Below are 12,844 nucleotides of genomic sequence, written 5' to 3' on the forward strand. Positions count from 1 at the left end.
CCTTTTATGTCAAACCACCGCAGTGTTTGCCTTCCCCCTCTTCTGGCCCTTCGCTTCTGGTCCGCATTATCATCCCGGGCCCTTACAGCTCACCCCCCCACCCCCCCCCCGCCCCCACCACGCGACCGCGCCTTGACTGTTCTTGTTGTTGTTGTTGTTGTTGTTGCTGCTGTTGTTGTTGTTGTTGTTGTTGTTGTTGTTGTTGTTGTTGTTGTTGTTGTTGTTGTTGTTGTTGTTCTTGCTGTTGGTGCACCATCGACCTCAAGAATCTTATGCACCACGCGTGCCTCCGAGACTCCATGATCCATGCATCACCTCAGACACTGCGACTTCCCAACGCTGGGGCCTTCTCAGCTTTTAATACGGACCGTTGTAGTTGAACCTCTAATTTACGCGAGCCTGATGCCAGATGGACGAGAAGAAGTCGATTGAGGAGGAGTGCAAGGAGGAGGAGAAGCGCCTCGATGAGGTAATCACACACACGCGTACAAACACAAACACAGACACAAATACACGCACTGCTCATACCCACTGAACACAGACACACGCCCTGGACACATACACAAACAATGAGTGTCCCGAGAGCCACCACACCAGTGTAACCTCACAACCATTTTGCCTTCCTCTGCTCTCCCCTTGTGTTCCCCCTCTCCCGTGTGTGTGTTCGTGTGTGTGTGTGTGTGTGTGTGTGTGTGACTACGTGTGTTTGTGTGTCTGTGTGCGTGTCTGTGTGTGTGTGTTCTTCTTTGAGGATACCAGATTTTCCTTGTTGCGTTGTGTTTCCAAATATCCCTCTCCCTCACATTGCATGCGCGCGCGTGTGTGTTTAGGTTGCTGAGCGGCATGCGCTTGAGGCGCGGCGGCAGCAGGAGGCCGTGGAGCGCCCCGCCGCAAGAAGGAGAGGGAAGAGGCAGAGGCAAAGCGCAAGGTCAACACCAACCCGCATGCACACCCTCCTCTATTCCTCGTCAACACTGCACTGTGTGTGTGCGTGCGTGTGCGTGCGTGTGTGTGTGTGTGTGTGTGTGTGTGTGTGTGTGTGTGTGTGTGTGTGTGTGTGTGTTTCCGTGTGCACTATTGCTCACCTTGCTGCTTTCCACTCTACCCTTCTTCCCCCCCCCCGGGCCTCGACAGGCAATTGAGGAGATGCAGCGGACGCGTGAGGAGCAGATCTGGGCGAAGCAGCAGTACATGGCAATGCAGGCGCAGCAGGACATGGCCGAGTTTGAAAACGTCCTCCAGTCGCAGCAGCAGATGATCGAGGCCGAGAAGCGCAAGGAGCAGCAGGAGCAGGTGCGTTTCTTTCTTTCTTTCTTTCTTTCTTTCTTTCTTTCTTTCTTTCTTTCTTTCTTTCTTTCTTTCTTTCTTTCTTTCTTTCTTTCTTTCTTTCTTTCTTTCTTTCTTTCTTTCTTTCTTTCTTTCTTTCTTTCTTTCTTTCTTTCTTTCTTTCTTTCTTTCTTTCTTTTGGTTGTCCTTGTGGTCAATCCATCCCCAATATGTATGACACGTGCCTGTTGCTTCTTGTTGTTGCTGCCGGCTTGTTTTCTGCTTTCCACTCTCCCGCTTGCATTCCTTCTCCTCGCTCACACCCAACACGCGTGCGTACACGAACGTTGTCTCCACAGGGCAAGAAGATGCAGCATGCGCAGGCGGTGCGGCAACAGATCAGCGAGCAGGAGCGTGAGCGCCGCCGTGAGCGCGAGGGCTTCTTCGCCGAGGGCCGACAGCTGCACGAGGAGGCTGAGGCACGCAAGCGCAGGCTCAACGAAATCAAGCAGCGCAAACTCCAAGAACTCAAGGTGTGTGTGTGTGTGTGTGAGTGTGCATGTTTGTGCGTGTGTGTTGATGTGACGATATGTTTTTGTGTGTACATTTGTCTCTATGTTTCTGTTCGTTCGCGCAATTGTTCCACCTGTCTCTATCTGTCTTGCTGTGTGCACCACCCGTTCCTCTCGCCACCCACCAACTTCCTCCCCTCACCACCAATACCATCACCACCCCCTCATTATGCAGGCTCTGGGCATTGATCCAAAGTACGTCGCACCCGTGGAGCGCCTCATCTCTGCCCCAGACAAGCCCAAGCTCTCTGCACCCACCTAACACGCCCAACACACTCGCTCCCGCTTGCCGTTTGTGCTTGTTGGTGGTTAATCTCGTTTCCCTCTCGTGTTGGACGTGTTTCGTTTCCTTTGTTTTCGGTTCATTGTGTGTATGTTTGTTTGTTTGTTTGTTTGTTCTATGTCTCGACAGCCTTGCTTATGTACATGCATGCGTGTCCGGGTATGAAGTCCCCTTGGCGTGTGCTTCTTTCTGTTTTTGGTTTTGGATTGGTTTGTGTGCAACTCGATCAACAAAAGCATATGACGCCTCCACTAAACAAAGCTCATCAAAAATCGCGACACAAGTCACACGACTTTGCTATCGGAGGAAGAAGTTCACACGCACGCACACACACACACTCACTCACTCGCTCGCTCTCTCTCTCTCTCTCACACACACACACACACACACACATACTCACACGCACACACACACACACTCTTTCTCTCTCTCACACACACACACACTCTCTCTCTCTCTCACACACACACACACTCTCTCTCTCCCTCTCTCTCTCACACATGCATGCATCTCACACTCAAAGAATGAGGGCATATTGGCCGAGTGCTCGCGCAACCTCCTCGACGCTCCCATCATCATCATCATCAGCGTTTGCATCAGCATTATCGCCATCGTCACCAACGCTCTCCTCCCCCTTGTCCCCCTCCCCACATGCCCTTCCACCATCACCACTACCTTCACCTTCACCTTCGCTCTCCTGCTGCTGCTCCTGCTGCTGCTCCAACCCCTCACGTGCCTCGGCCAGCTTTGCTTGGATGTGCTGCGTGTGCGGATGATTGGGCCCAGCGGATGCCATCATCCCCGCCAGCGCGCGCTCCATCATCCCAACCGCCTGGCGCTTTTGGCCCATGACGTCATGTAGCGAGCCCATGTTGTACAACGTCAGCGCCGTGGTTGGGTGTTCCTCCCCAACCGAACCCAGCGCAATGTCGAGCGCCGTGTTGTAGTGCTGCAGCGCCTTGTCGTTCTCCCGCGCCTGCGCGTACAGGTCGCCGAGGTTGCGGTGCACGGAGGCCGTGTGTTCGTGGCGCGGGCCGAGGTGCTTCTCAAAGACAGCCAGCGCCTCACGGTACAACTCTGCCGCCTTGTCTGCCTCGCCAAGCGCCTCGTGCGCGCCCGCGAGGTTCACAACGCACACGCCCGTGGTGGTGTTGTCCCGGCCAAGCACCGAGCTGCTAATCTCCACCGCCGTCGCCATGTGCTGCATTGCCGCCTCCTTGTCTCCCATGGCCTGGCACACGTTGCCAAGGTTCGTGTACGCCTCCGCCGTGCGCTTGTGCTCCCTGCCAAGCGTTACCAGCAGCACGGATATGGCCTTCTCGTGCGCGGTGCGCGAAGCCTCGTATTCGCCCAGTCGCCGCAGGCTGCAGCCGAGCCCGTCGTAGGAGAAGGCCGTCAAGGGGTGGTGCTCGCCACGCGTCTCAAGCATGACGCCCACCGTCTCCTCAAAGTTCTTGCGCGCCAGCGTGTAGTTGCCAACAAACTGGTGCACGATGCCGAGGTTGAACAAGGGCTGGGCCAAGCTTTCGTGCTGCTCCCCACGCGCCGCCTTCATAATCTCCACCGCGCGCGTGTTGTGCATGATGGCCTGGTCGTGGTCGCCCAGCCGACGGTACAGGTCTCCCAGGTTGTTGTGCGAGGACGCCAGGTGCTCAGAGTCGGGGCCAAACTGCTGCTCCTTCATCTTGAGCGAGCACGTGTACATGCTCACCGCAGTCTGGTACTCGCCCGTGTCGCCGTACACCATTGCCAGCTGGTGCAGCGAGCCTGCTGCGTTGGGGTGGCCCGTCGCAGTCTCCAGTTTGAAGGCCATGGTCAGCAGGCGAATTGCATCATCAGCGCGCCCGAATTTCTGCAGTGTCGTGCCGGCTTGGAAGCACAGCGCTGCAAACGTGTCTGCCTCCTCCTTGGCTGTCTGGCCCCGAATGACTGGCGGCTCGGCTGCTGTCGATGTCGCTGCGCCAATCCACGGGCGCGATTCCAGCTGCGCATATGCGTCGTCAATGTGCTGCACGAGCGTATCCAGACACCACGCGCGCATCTGGTCCTTCACCTTCTCGTTGAGGGTTTGGAAGCCGACGTTGTCCTCAATTGCCTTGAAGATCATCTCCTTGTCTGCGGCGCTCCACGCCTCGGCCTTCTCTGCCTGCACCCGCACCATTGTGTCGGTGACGGCGTCGCTGTCCTCAAGGATGGTGGCCACCAGCGCCTTGCGCTCCTCGTGTGGCAGGAGGATGGTCAGCTGCACATCCTCCTGGCTCAGCGAGCAGAAAATCTCCCACAGGCACCAGGCTCTCGTCAGTGGGATCGGGTCGCTCCACGGTGTCAGCACCAGCACCACGTGCCCAATCGCCGCAATGGAATCCTTGAACGTCGTACTCCACCTGTGGTGTTGTGGTGTGGTGTGGTGTGGTGTGGTGTGGTGTGTTGTGAGGTTGTTCTTGTTGCGCTGGGTTTGATCAAGCGAAGCACGCATTCACACGCATTCACACGCATGCAAAAGCACATACATACACGCACACAATCCCAGCAAAAATACCAACACACAACCAACACAGCCACGGCCACACGCACAGAACATACACACACACACATACCACTCCTGAGGGAGGTTGGCCAGGATGTTCTGGTTGTTGAAGAAGAGGTCAAACCAGAAGAAAAACTGCTCATCGGGGCGATCCTCTGCGTATTGGATGAGGGCACCAAGCACGTCCGCAATCTTGTATCGCCAAGCATGCGAGACGAAGATGTTGGCGGGCCCCACGTCGCTCGGAGACTCGTCAGCCACGAGTTCCACGTACGCACACTGCCGCGCCTTGGTTCGCGGCAACACAACCAAGTCGCGCGCATCCCGCGTTGTCAGCTCTGCAAACTTGCTGGCGCCTTGCTGTGCTTTTAGCCCGTTCAAGAACCGCTTCAAGAACGCAGCCGACACGCCACGCGAGTCAATCCCAGGCAACTCTTCCTGCGTCGCCATCGCGGTCCGCAATTGCGCGGGGGTGGTGGTTGTTGTTGTTTTGTTGTTGTTGTTGTTGTTGTTGTTGTTGTTGTTGTTGTTGTTGTTGTTGTTGTTGTTGTTGTTGTTGTTGTTGTTGTTGTTGTTGTTGTTGTTGTTGTTGTTGTTGTTGTTGTGTGAAGTGACAACTGCGTCTGCGTGCTGTGCTGAGGTGGAGTGCGGCGATCTGCTGCTCTGCCAACTTGCCTGTCTTTGCCGAAAACAGATGAATGATATCCACTAATCGCCAACAATCGCAGTGACAGAACTGCTGTGAGTGACGTGCTGACTGAGGTGTGCTGTGGTCGGTCGCGAGGAAGCCAGACGGGGGAAAGTGAAGAGCAACGGCATACAACGCCGACGATGCAGGTTTTGACGGCGCTCTCCTACACAGCCATCGTGTCCACGATAGGCCTCTTCCTAACGGGCATGTACGTGTGTGTATGTGTGTGTGTGTGTGTGTGTGTGTGTGTTCGCGCGTGTGTGTTTTTGAGTGTGTAAGTGTGTGTTTGCGTATGCTTTTGTGTGCGTGTGTGTTTGCGTGTGTGTGTGTGAGTATGTGTGCGCGCCTGTATGTGCTCTTTTTTCACTCCTTTGCCAGGATCTGTTGTGTGTCTTCTTTCCTTGTGTTGCTGATCTTGGCTCTGCTTGTTGACTGACGGAATCCCGCACTTCTCGCGCCCCTCTGCCTTCATTTGATGACATCCCGCTGTTGCCAGCCCTGTGACACGGCGGATCAAGAAGGCGCGAAGCTCCGCAAATGTGTCGTACACCCCATACCTTGCGGCCATGATCAGGTGCATGCACATGACTCTGAAACTGATGATCTCTGATGCTCTCTTCACCACAACATGTCTTGGTTGCCTGCTTGGTTTCTCTTGCTTGCTTGGTTTCTCTTGCTAGGTTGCTCGCTTACCTGCCTGCTTGCACATTCTCACCTTCGATCGCAATACCCGCAGCACGTGCTTGTGGCTCAAGTACGGCATCTTGACCCAGGACTACACGCTCATCTCCGTTAACGGCATAGGATTCTTGCTCAACTTTTATTACGTTGTCATCTGCTACTCGTACAGCAAAGACGAAGTGAGTGCATCGACACCTCACGCCTTTGTGTGTATGTGTGTCCGTCTGTCTGTCTGGCTGGCTGGCTGGCGGGTTGTGTGTGTGTGTGTGTGTGTCTGTGTCTGTGTCTGTCTGTCTGTGTGTCTGTCTGTCTGTCTGTCTGTCTGTCTGTGTCTGTGTTGGCAACTTGTGTATCCCCGCCCCCGCCATTTTGAACTGTTGAGTTGTCCAATTGTGCACCACAAATCGTTCCCCCCCCCCTGCTGATGCACTCCTTCATACCGTATCCATTTTTCCCGTTCTCCGTGCACAGAGGGCGTTCTACTACCCGCTGCTCATCACTATAAGCGCCATGTTCGGGCCCCTCCTCTACGTGAAGTACCTGGCGCCAACATACATGCATGTGAGAGATGGCGAACTTCTGCGTGTATTGTGTGTATTGTGTGTGCGTGCGTGTGTAGTGTGTGTGTGTGTGTGCGTGTGTGCGTGCGTGCGTATGTAGTGTGTGTACATTGTGTGTGCGTATACTCACTTGGTGGTGCACTTTGTTCCCCGTCCCTTCATCACATCCATGCTGAAGGCCGTGCATGCCATCGGGTACTGCGGCTGCATCACGTCCACCATCATGTTCGGGTCTCCGCTTGCAACCCTGGTCAGTTGCTCATTTCATACTCTCTGTGTGTCCGTGTGTCCGTGTGACTTTGCTCGCGCCTTTCCCTGCCAACCTCACCTCACCTCACCTCACCTCTTCCCTTCAACCGCCGCCACCACCGCCGCCATCACGGCCAGGGCCGGGTGTTGCGGACCAAGTCCACAGAGTCGATGGTGTTCAGCCTGTGCCTCATGAACTTCATCGTCAGCGTCACCTGGGCCCTGTACGGCTACGTCATCAACGACATCTTCGTCCAGGTCGGGGGGTTTGTGTGTGTCTGTCTGTCTGTCTGCCTGTGTACGTGTGTGTCTGTCTGTCTGCCTGTCTGCCTGTGTACGTGTGTCTGTCTGCCTGTCTGTCTGTGTATGTGTGTCACGTACTTCCTATCTGCAGTGTGCGTGCATGTGTGCGTGCGTGTGTGCTGACTGAGGCGATGTGCACTGCCACCAGGGCCCCAATGCCGTCGGCGCACTCCTCGGCCTCGTCCAGCTCCTCCTATTTGTCAAGTGAGTCGATATATATGTGCGTGTGTGTGTGTGTGTGTTTCGCTCTTGGCTGTGCACATGCTTTCTGTATCATTTAAGGGTTGAAAAGCAAACAGAAGACGCACGGAGGGCGTGCGTGCGTGCATGCATGCGAAGGCACAACATATCAACAACGGCAACAACATTAGCAGCAACAGCACATGCCCCCCCCCACACACACACGTGTTCAAAGACTCAATAAGACACACACTTGCTCTGCAGTCAACTCTCACTCACTCACTCCCTTACTGACACACACGCCATCCCCCCCCCCCCCAACTATCACTTCCACCACTGCAGGTATCCATCCTCGGGCGGGCCTGGCCACGTGTACGACCTGGCAGCGCGGCTCGTGTAGAAAGGATAGCGGCCCTCCAATCCTCTCGTCACGCTTCTCCTCTTCATCAACGCTCCTCTCCTCCACACTCAACAAACGAACATCTTGGGGATGAGCAGAAGTGGATTGACAGCAACACTTGTTACACAAAGAGATGTTTGGATGGATGGATGGTTGGTTGGTTGGCGTTTCCTGTGTAATTGCACGTGTGTGACTATGATTCCTGGGACACGCGCTGGTGCGAGACAGAAAAGGAGAGGGTGGGAGCGGTACGCGTGAGCGTATGCGTGTGCATGAGTGTATGTGTTGGCGAGCAAGAATGAAGTGGTGATAATGCGGTGTGTGCCGGCACAGCGACCGCCCCCCTATTGTTGCAATGACATATTAAACAACCCTTGATTCACGAATCAAACACTTCTCTCACACTGGCGGGCACTGGCAATACCACCACCAACAGCAACGCCAAGTAAAGAGTTACCTCAATGTAGTCTGGGCGCTCCGCAGCGCGATACTCGTGGATCAAATCCTCCGCGCTTTGCCTGCAGGCAACCATGAACACCATGCGAGGTTGAGTGAGAGCACGCAATGAAGGAAATGGCAGGCTTTGAAAGAGACAGAGACAGACAGCGTGTGTGTGTGTGTGTGTGTGTGTGTGTGTGTGTGTGTGTGTGTGTGTGTGTGTGTGTGTGTGTGTGTGTGTGTGTGTGTGTGTGTGTGTGTGGTCTGACCTGGAGTCTTCAAACTCGTCGAGGTTTTGTGTGACGTTTTCTTTGCGGAATTGCTCCAGGAAGGCCTGGGGATCGCATCAAAGTGGTAGTGACAGTGATGATGGTGATGGTGCAGAACAGGGGCTGGTGAGAACTGGACAGAGGAACAGCAAAGGCATTCTCTGCCTGTGGCAACAAGTGGAGAAGCACAACATTCTCACCCAACACACACGCACACAGCAACCCCACCTGCCGCTTCATGAGCTTGTCGTAGTCTGCGCAGGTGCGCTTGAAGATGTGCTGGATGCTGGTGTGGTTGGCGAGCATCAAGCCGCTCACGCGATGTGCAGACGCAAGATACGGCGACCGCTTCGACAGCGCAACCTGTACACACACACACACACACACACACACACACACACACACACACACACACACACACACAGATGCACATACGATTGACATGAGTAGGTGTGTCGTGTTGTGGCCGCCACGTTGAAGAAGGACAAACGAACGAACCATCCACTTTACCACCATCACCACCATCACCACAACCACCGTTGTCATCACCTGAATGCTTGCTGGTCCCCACTCGATGAAGGACGCGAGGCGCCGCTCCCGAATCCGCTGCAGACTCTTGTGCACCTGTTGATCAATGGTGGTGGTGGCGATAATGATGATGATGATGATATAAGAAGAACAGAGCGGTCAACGCAGCTTGGAAAAGGGAATCAAACGCCAGAAACAAAAGCCGATCAACTGTGACAACGTTGCCATCGGCACTACCACCATCCATCCATCTTGCCTGCGTTGGGTCGACGTCTCCCTGGATGATGTTGAGCATGGAGATGTAGCGGTGCGTGTCGAAGCGGCCGCCACCAAGCGACACCATCATGTTCTTTGGCTGCAGCAGCCGGCGCATGACGTCAAGCACCGTCGTCTTGCGTACTGCGCTGTTGGCAATCTTGTCCTTGAAGACAATGGGCGTGTACCCGGTCATGAGGAAGTGCAGGCGCGGCGTTGGGATGAGGCACGACAGCAGCCCAATCAGGTCGTTGTTCATGTATCCGGGGTACCGCAGCGTACTCGTCGACGCAGACATGATCGACGACACCTGCATACACATACACACACACACATGCCACAGGCAGGTGTGGGAGTGAGAGGGCGGAGGGAGCGCATGTCAGTGTGTGTGTGTGTGTGTGTGTTGTGTGTGTGTGTGTGTACCATAACCACTGCCCATGCATCGAGAGCACTCCAACTATGTCCGAAACCCTGCTTCAACCACCATCACCACAATCATCATCATCGCCATCATCACCACCACCACTTCCATAGCCGCACCAGGTGGTTGACGACGGTGACATCTGGCTGATCCATCTGCAGCCGCTCGCACGCAATCCGGTTCAGCGCAAAGTTGTCCAGCACAACCTGTCACACGGCACGTGTGTGTTGCGTTGCGTTGTGTTGTGTGTGTGTGTGTGTGCATGTGTGGTGTTGTGTGTGTGTAAATGGAAGATATGGGCGAGGTTCAATGTGGCTACAAAAGAACTTGTGACAGGACAGTACGCCTGGACAACAACAGTGCGGCAATCCATGAACACGTGTACATATGAACGCACCACGCAGTCTGCATTCTGTGTGAGGCGCTTGAGCGTGAGGATGGTGTTGTAGGGTTGCACAACGACATCGCTCGAGCCCTTCTCTTGCTGCAAGGCGGATGCGCAGAACAAGTGGTGGCGGTGAGGAATTGTGGTCGCAGAGAAAAGAGTGCACGTGCATCGATGGCAGCGGTGTGAATCAACATCGAAACTCAAACCAACAGCAGAGCAGAGGGCGAGGAGATGGAAAAGAGCCACACACAGACACACGATGAGACATACAAAGCAAACACGCAACCATATGTGTGTGTGTGTGTGTGTGTGTGTGTGTGTGTGTGTGTGTGTGTGTGTGTGTGTGTGTGGCTCACGTTGTGGGGGAAGACGGAGTACGTCTGCACGAGCTTCTTCGGGTATCTGTCGTTAAGGCGCTCAAGAAAGTACGAGCCAAGACCAGAGCCCGTGCCACCAGCGACGGAGTGTGTGAGCATAAACCCTTCGAGCGAGTCGGACCCATCGGCCTCACGGTCGATGATATCGAAAATCTCCTCCTGTACGCGCTCGCCCTGCGCATATCCCCGCGCCCAGATGTTGCCCGCACCGCTCCCGTCTGCAGGTGGTCGTGGTGACGTTGTGAATGTGAATGTGTGTGTGTGTGTGTGTGTGTGTGTGTGTGTGTGTGTGTGTGTGTGTGTGTGTGTGTGTGTGTGTGTCAGCATGTGTGAATGTGTGTGTGTGTGTGTGTGAACACGCGTCTGTCGAGCGTTTAATCTCCGAACAACTTGTTCACGCGCCACTGCCCACGACGAGGATGAGCATGTGCACCTGTGGAGCAGAAGAAATTCTCTGGGTTGTACAAGTTCTTGGTCTCTGCAGATCCGCGAATGCCATCAAGCACCTGCACGTGTGCGTTCACACAGGATGAGTGTTGGCACAAAAGGCAGCTACAAACAAAACACGCCAGTGACGACAACATAAGCAGCACGCAGCAGCAAACTGAGGACGCGGTCACCATCAACCCAAACAGCTCTCAGTTTCCGTCACCACGTACGCGGGGCTCGAGATCCACGAGGACAGCACGGGGAATGTAGTGGTCGTCATCAGCCTTTGGGTACGTTCGTGTTCAGGAAACATGGGCGTGTAAAAGTGGGTGAGTACGCCTCACACAAAGACACGCGCACGCAATCACACGCACGAGCATACACGCACACAAAACACACACACACAAAACACACAAGCGTGTACAGGATCGCACCTGGTAGAAGAAGACGTCCTTGCGGTCGGTACCTTCTGCAGCGTACTGTTCGAGGATGCCATCTGTGACAATGTGCACGTGCAAGTGCATGTGCGGAGTGTAGGAGAGTGAGCTGTGAGGGGAGGGGAAGAGCGGGCGAGACAGACAGACAGACAGACAGGCAGGCAGGCAGGCACACACACACACACACACACACACACACACACACACAAGCAGACAGATAGGCAGACAGACAGACAGTGGAACACCTCCCCTGGTTCTGGGGCACCCAACACCGAGGACAGAACAGTGCCACGAGATCATGTCGAACCTGAGTTGATGCCGTGCTCAGCGCAGAGCTGCTTCCAAAACTCGTTGCCAACTGTACGTTTGTGTGCGCGTGAACGAGGTTTGTACCAGTGTGGCTGTGAGGAACGTGGGGGGGGGGAACGGAGACGAGTGTGGCCACGCGAGGTACTCAACACATGGCCCGACTCACTCACTCACTCACTCACTCACTCACTCACTCACTCACTCACTCACTCACTCACTCACTCACTCACTCACTCACTCACTCACTCACTCACTCACTCACTCACTCACTCACTCACTCACTCACTCACTCACTCACTCACTCACTCACTCACTTTGGTTGCCGCATTGGCCCAGCTGGAGCGTGATGAGTTCGCGAGGCATGGTCGCTGAGGCTGTCTGTTTGGGTACGATTGAAGATGCAACGGATGTGGGCCGTGGCGGGTGGTGTTGTGCTGTGGTAGTGTTGTGCGAGGAGCAGTGCTTCTTCCAATAACGGCGACTTTGCCAAAAATGGACAAAACGGTCCATTTTCATCTCCAAACCACAAAAGAAACCGCGCGACAACAGCGGCTATCCTGATTCATCGCACCGCGCTCTTCCTGCCTGCCTCCCTTTGACCTAACCTTGTTCTCTGCCCACACAAACGCACACACACGCACACACGCACGCACACACACACACAATCTCTCTCTGTGCCATCTGCTCGTTCATTTCCGCTGCCACGTGTGGGTTGGGTGTGTTGTACTGCAACGAGAGAACAAGGCTGACCACGAATCGAGAAGAACATCGTAACAAGGCATTGAATCTGTGGTGGAATGGTTGGCTTGATGCCCAACACTTCAATGAAGCGAAAACAACTTCTCAAACCTCTCCTGCAGAGTTGAAACGAAGGCGGCAACAAGAGTACACAAGGGAGTGAGAGGGCAACAACGCAACAACGCAACACACACATGCACACACGTACACAACGCAATACAACACCACAGCACAACACACCACACCACAACACAACACAACACAATGCAACACAACACACCATCGCACCTTCTGTCGCATGGCGAGCCAGTGGTTGATCTCCCAGATATCGGCGACGGGGACGCGGGAGTACGGCAGCGTCTGCTGGTACGTGGGTGGGCCTGATGCAATGCCGTGAAGCATTCAGACCGCATCCATAAACGTGGCGTGAACAGCTGCAACACACACGCGCGCACAGAGGAACAAACGCAGGGGCATGACGCAAACACACACATACACACACAGTCTGATACTGCATCACAAGCTCCTCAACATACCATGCTC

General features: G+C 54.7%; 4 protein-coding genes across 4 annotated transcripts in view; 2 read left to right on the forward strand and 2 right to left on the reverse strand.

Annotated features, from left to right (window-relative positions):
- The window catches only part of PTSG_08084 (uncharacterized protein), a gene marked incomplete at its 3' end in the record, with an annotated part of 4,364 nt that extends 2,264 nt beyond the window's left edge, over positions 1-2,100 (forward strand). The window contains exons 6-10 of the mRNA XM_004991048.1: positions 410-469; positions 831-983; positions 1,135-1,293; positions 1,626-1,799; positions 2,014-2,100. Of these exons, the coding sequence (XP_004991105.1) occupies positions 410-469; positions 831-983; positions 1,135-1,293; positions 1,626-1,799; positions 2,014-2,100 (633 nt within the window). The remainder of the gene's footprint in view (positions 1-409; positions 470-830; positions 984-1,134; positions 1,294-1,625; positions 1,800-2,013) is intronic.
- Positions 2,101-2,581: 481 nt separating this feature from the next.
- Positions 2,582-5,165, reverse strand: PTSG_08085 (uncharacterized protein). The gene is made up of 2 exons (XM_004991049.1): positions 4,719-5,165; positions 2,582-4,505 (listed from the first exon to the last, which is right to left on the reverse strand). Exons 1-2 carry the CDS (start codon positions 5,096-5,098, stop codon positions 2,639-2,641), a joined length of 2,247 nt encoding a protein of 748 aa, XP_004991106.1. The 5' UTR covers positions 5,099-5,165; the 3' UTR covers positions 2,582-2,638.
- A 203-nt stretch (positions 5,166-5,368) lies between these two features.
- Positions 5,369-7,956, forward strand: PTSG_08086 (uncharacterized protein). The gene is made up of 8 exons (XM_004991050.1): positions 5,369-5,547; positions 5,836-5,913; positions 6,076-6,199; positions 6,492-6,581; positions 6,759-6,830; positions 6,968-7,087; positions 7,281-7,336; positions 7,655-7,956. Exons 1-8 carry the CDS (start codon positions 5,480-5,482, stop codon positions 7,710-7,712), a joined length of 666 nt encoding a protein of 221 aa, XP_004991107.1. The 5' UTR covers positions 5,369-5,479; the 3' UTR covers positions 7,713-7,956.
- On the reverse strand, positions 7,609-12,043 carry PTSG_08087 (tubulin). Its single transcript, XM_004991051.1, has 14 exons — positions 11,878-12,043; positions 11,562-11,612; positions 11,252-11,313; positions 11,048-11,101; positions 10,822-10,894; positions 10,368-10,606; positions 10,021-10,107; positions 9,743-9,829; positions 9,204-9,512; positions 8,969-9,043; positions 8,648-8,782; positions 8,420-8,484; positions 8,170-8,230; positions 7,609-7,926 (listed from the first exon to the last, which is right to left on the reverse strand). Exons 1-14 carry the CDS (start codon positions 11,924-11,926, stop codon positions 7,906-7,908), a joined length of 1,368 nt encoding a protein of 455 aa, XP_004991108.1. The 5' UTR covers positions 11,927-12,043; the 3' UTR covers positions 7,609-7,905.
- Between the last annotated feature and the right edge of the window lie 801 nt (positions 12,044-12,844).

The sequence above is a fragment of the Salpingoeca rosetta genome (assembly GCF_000188695.1).
Source record: "Salpingoeca rosetta unplaced genomic scaffold supercont1.21, whole genome shotgun sequence".
NCBI lineage: Eukaryota > Choanoflagellata > Craspedida > Salpingoecidae > Salpingoeca > Salpingoeca rosetta.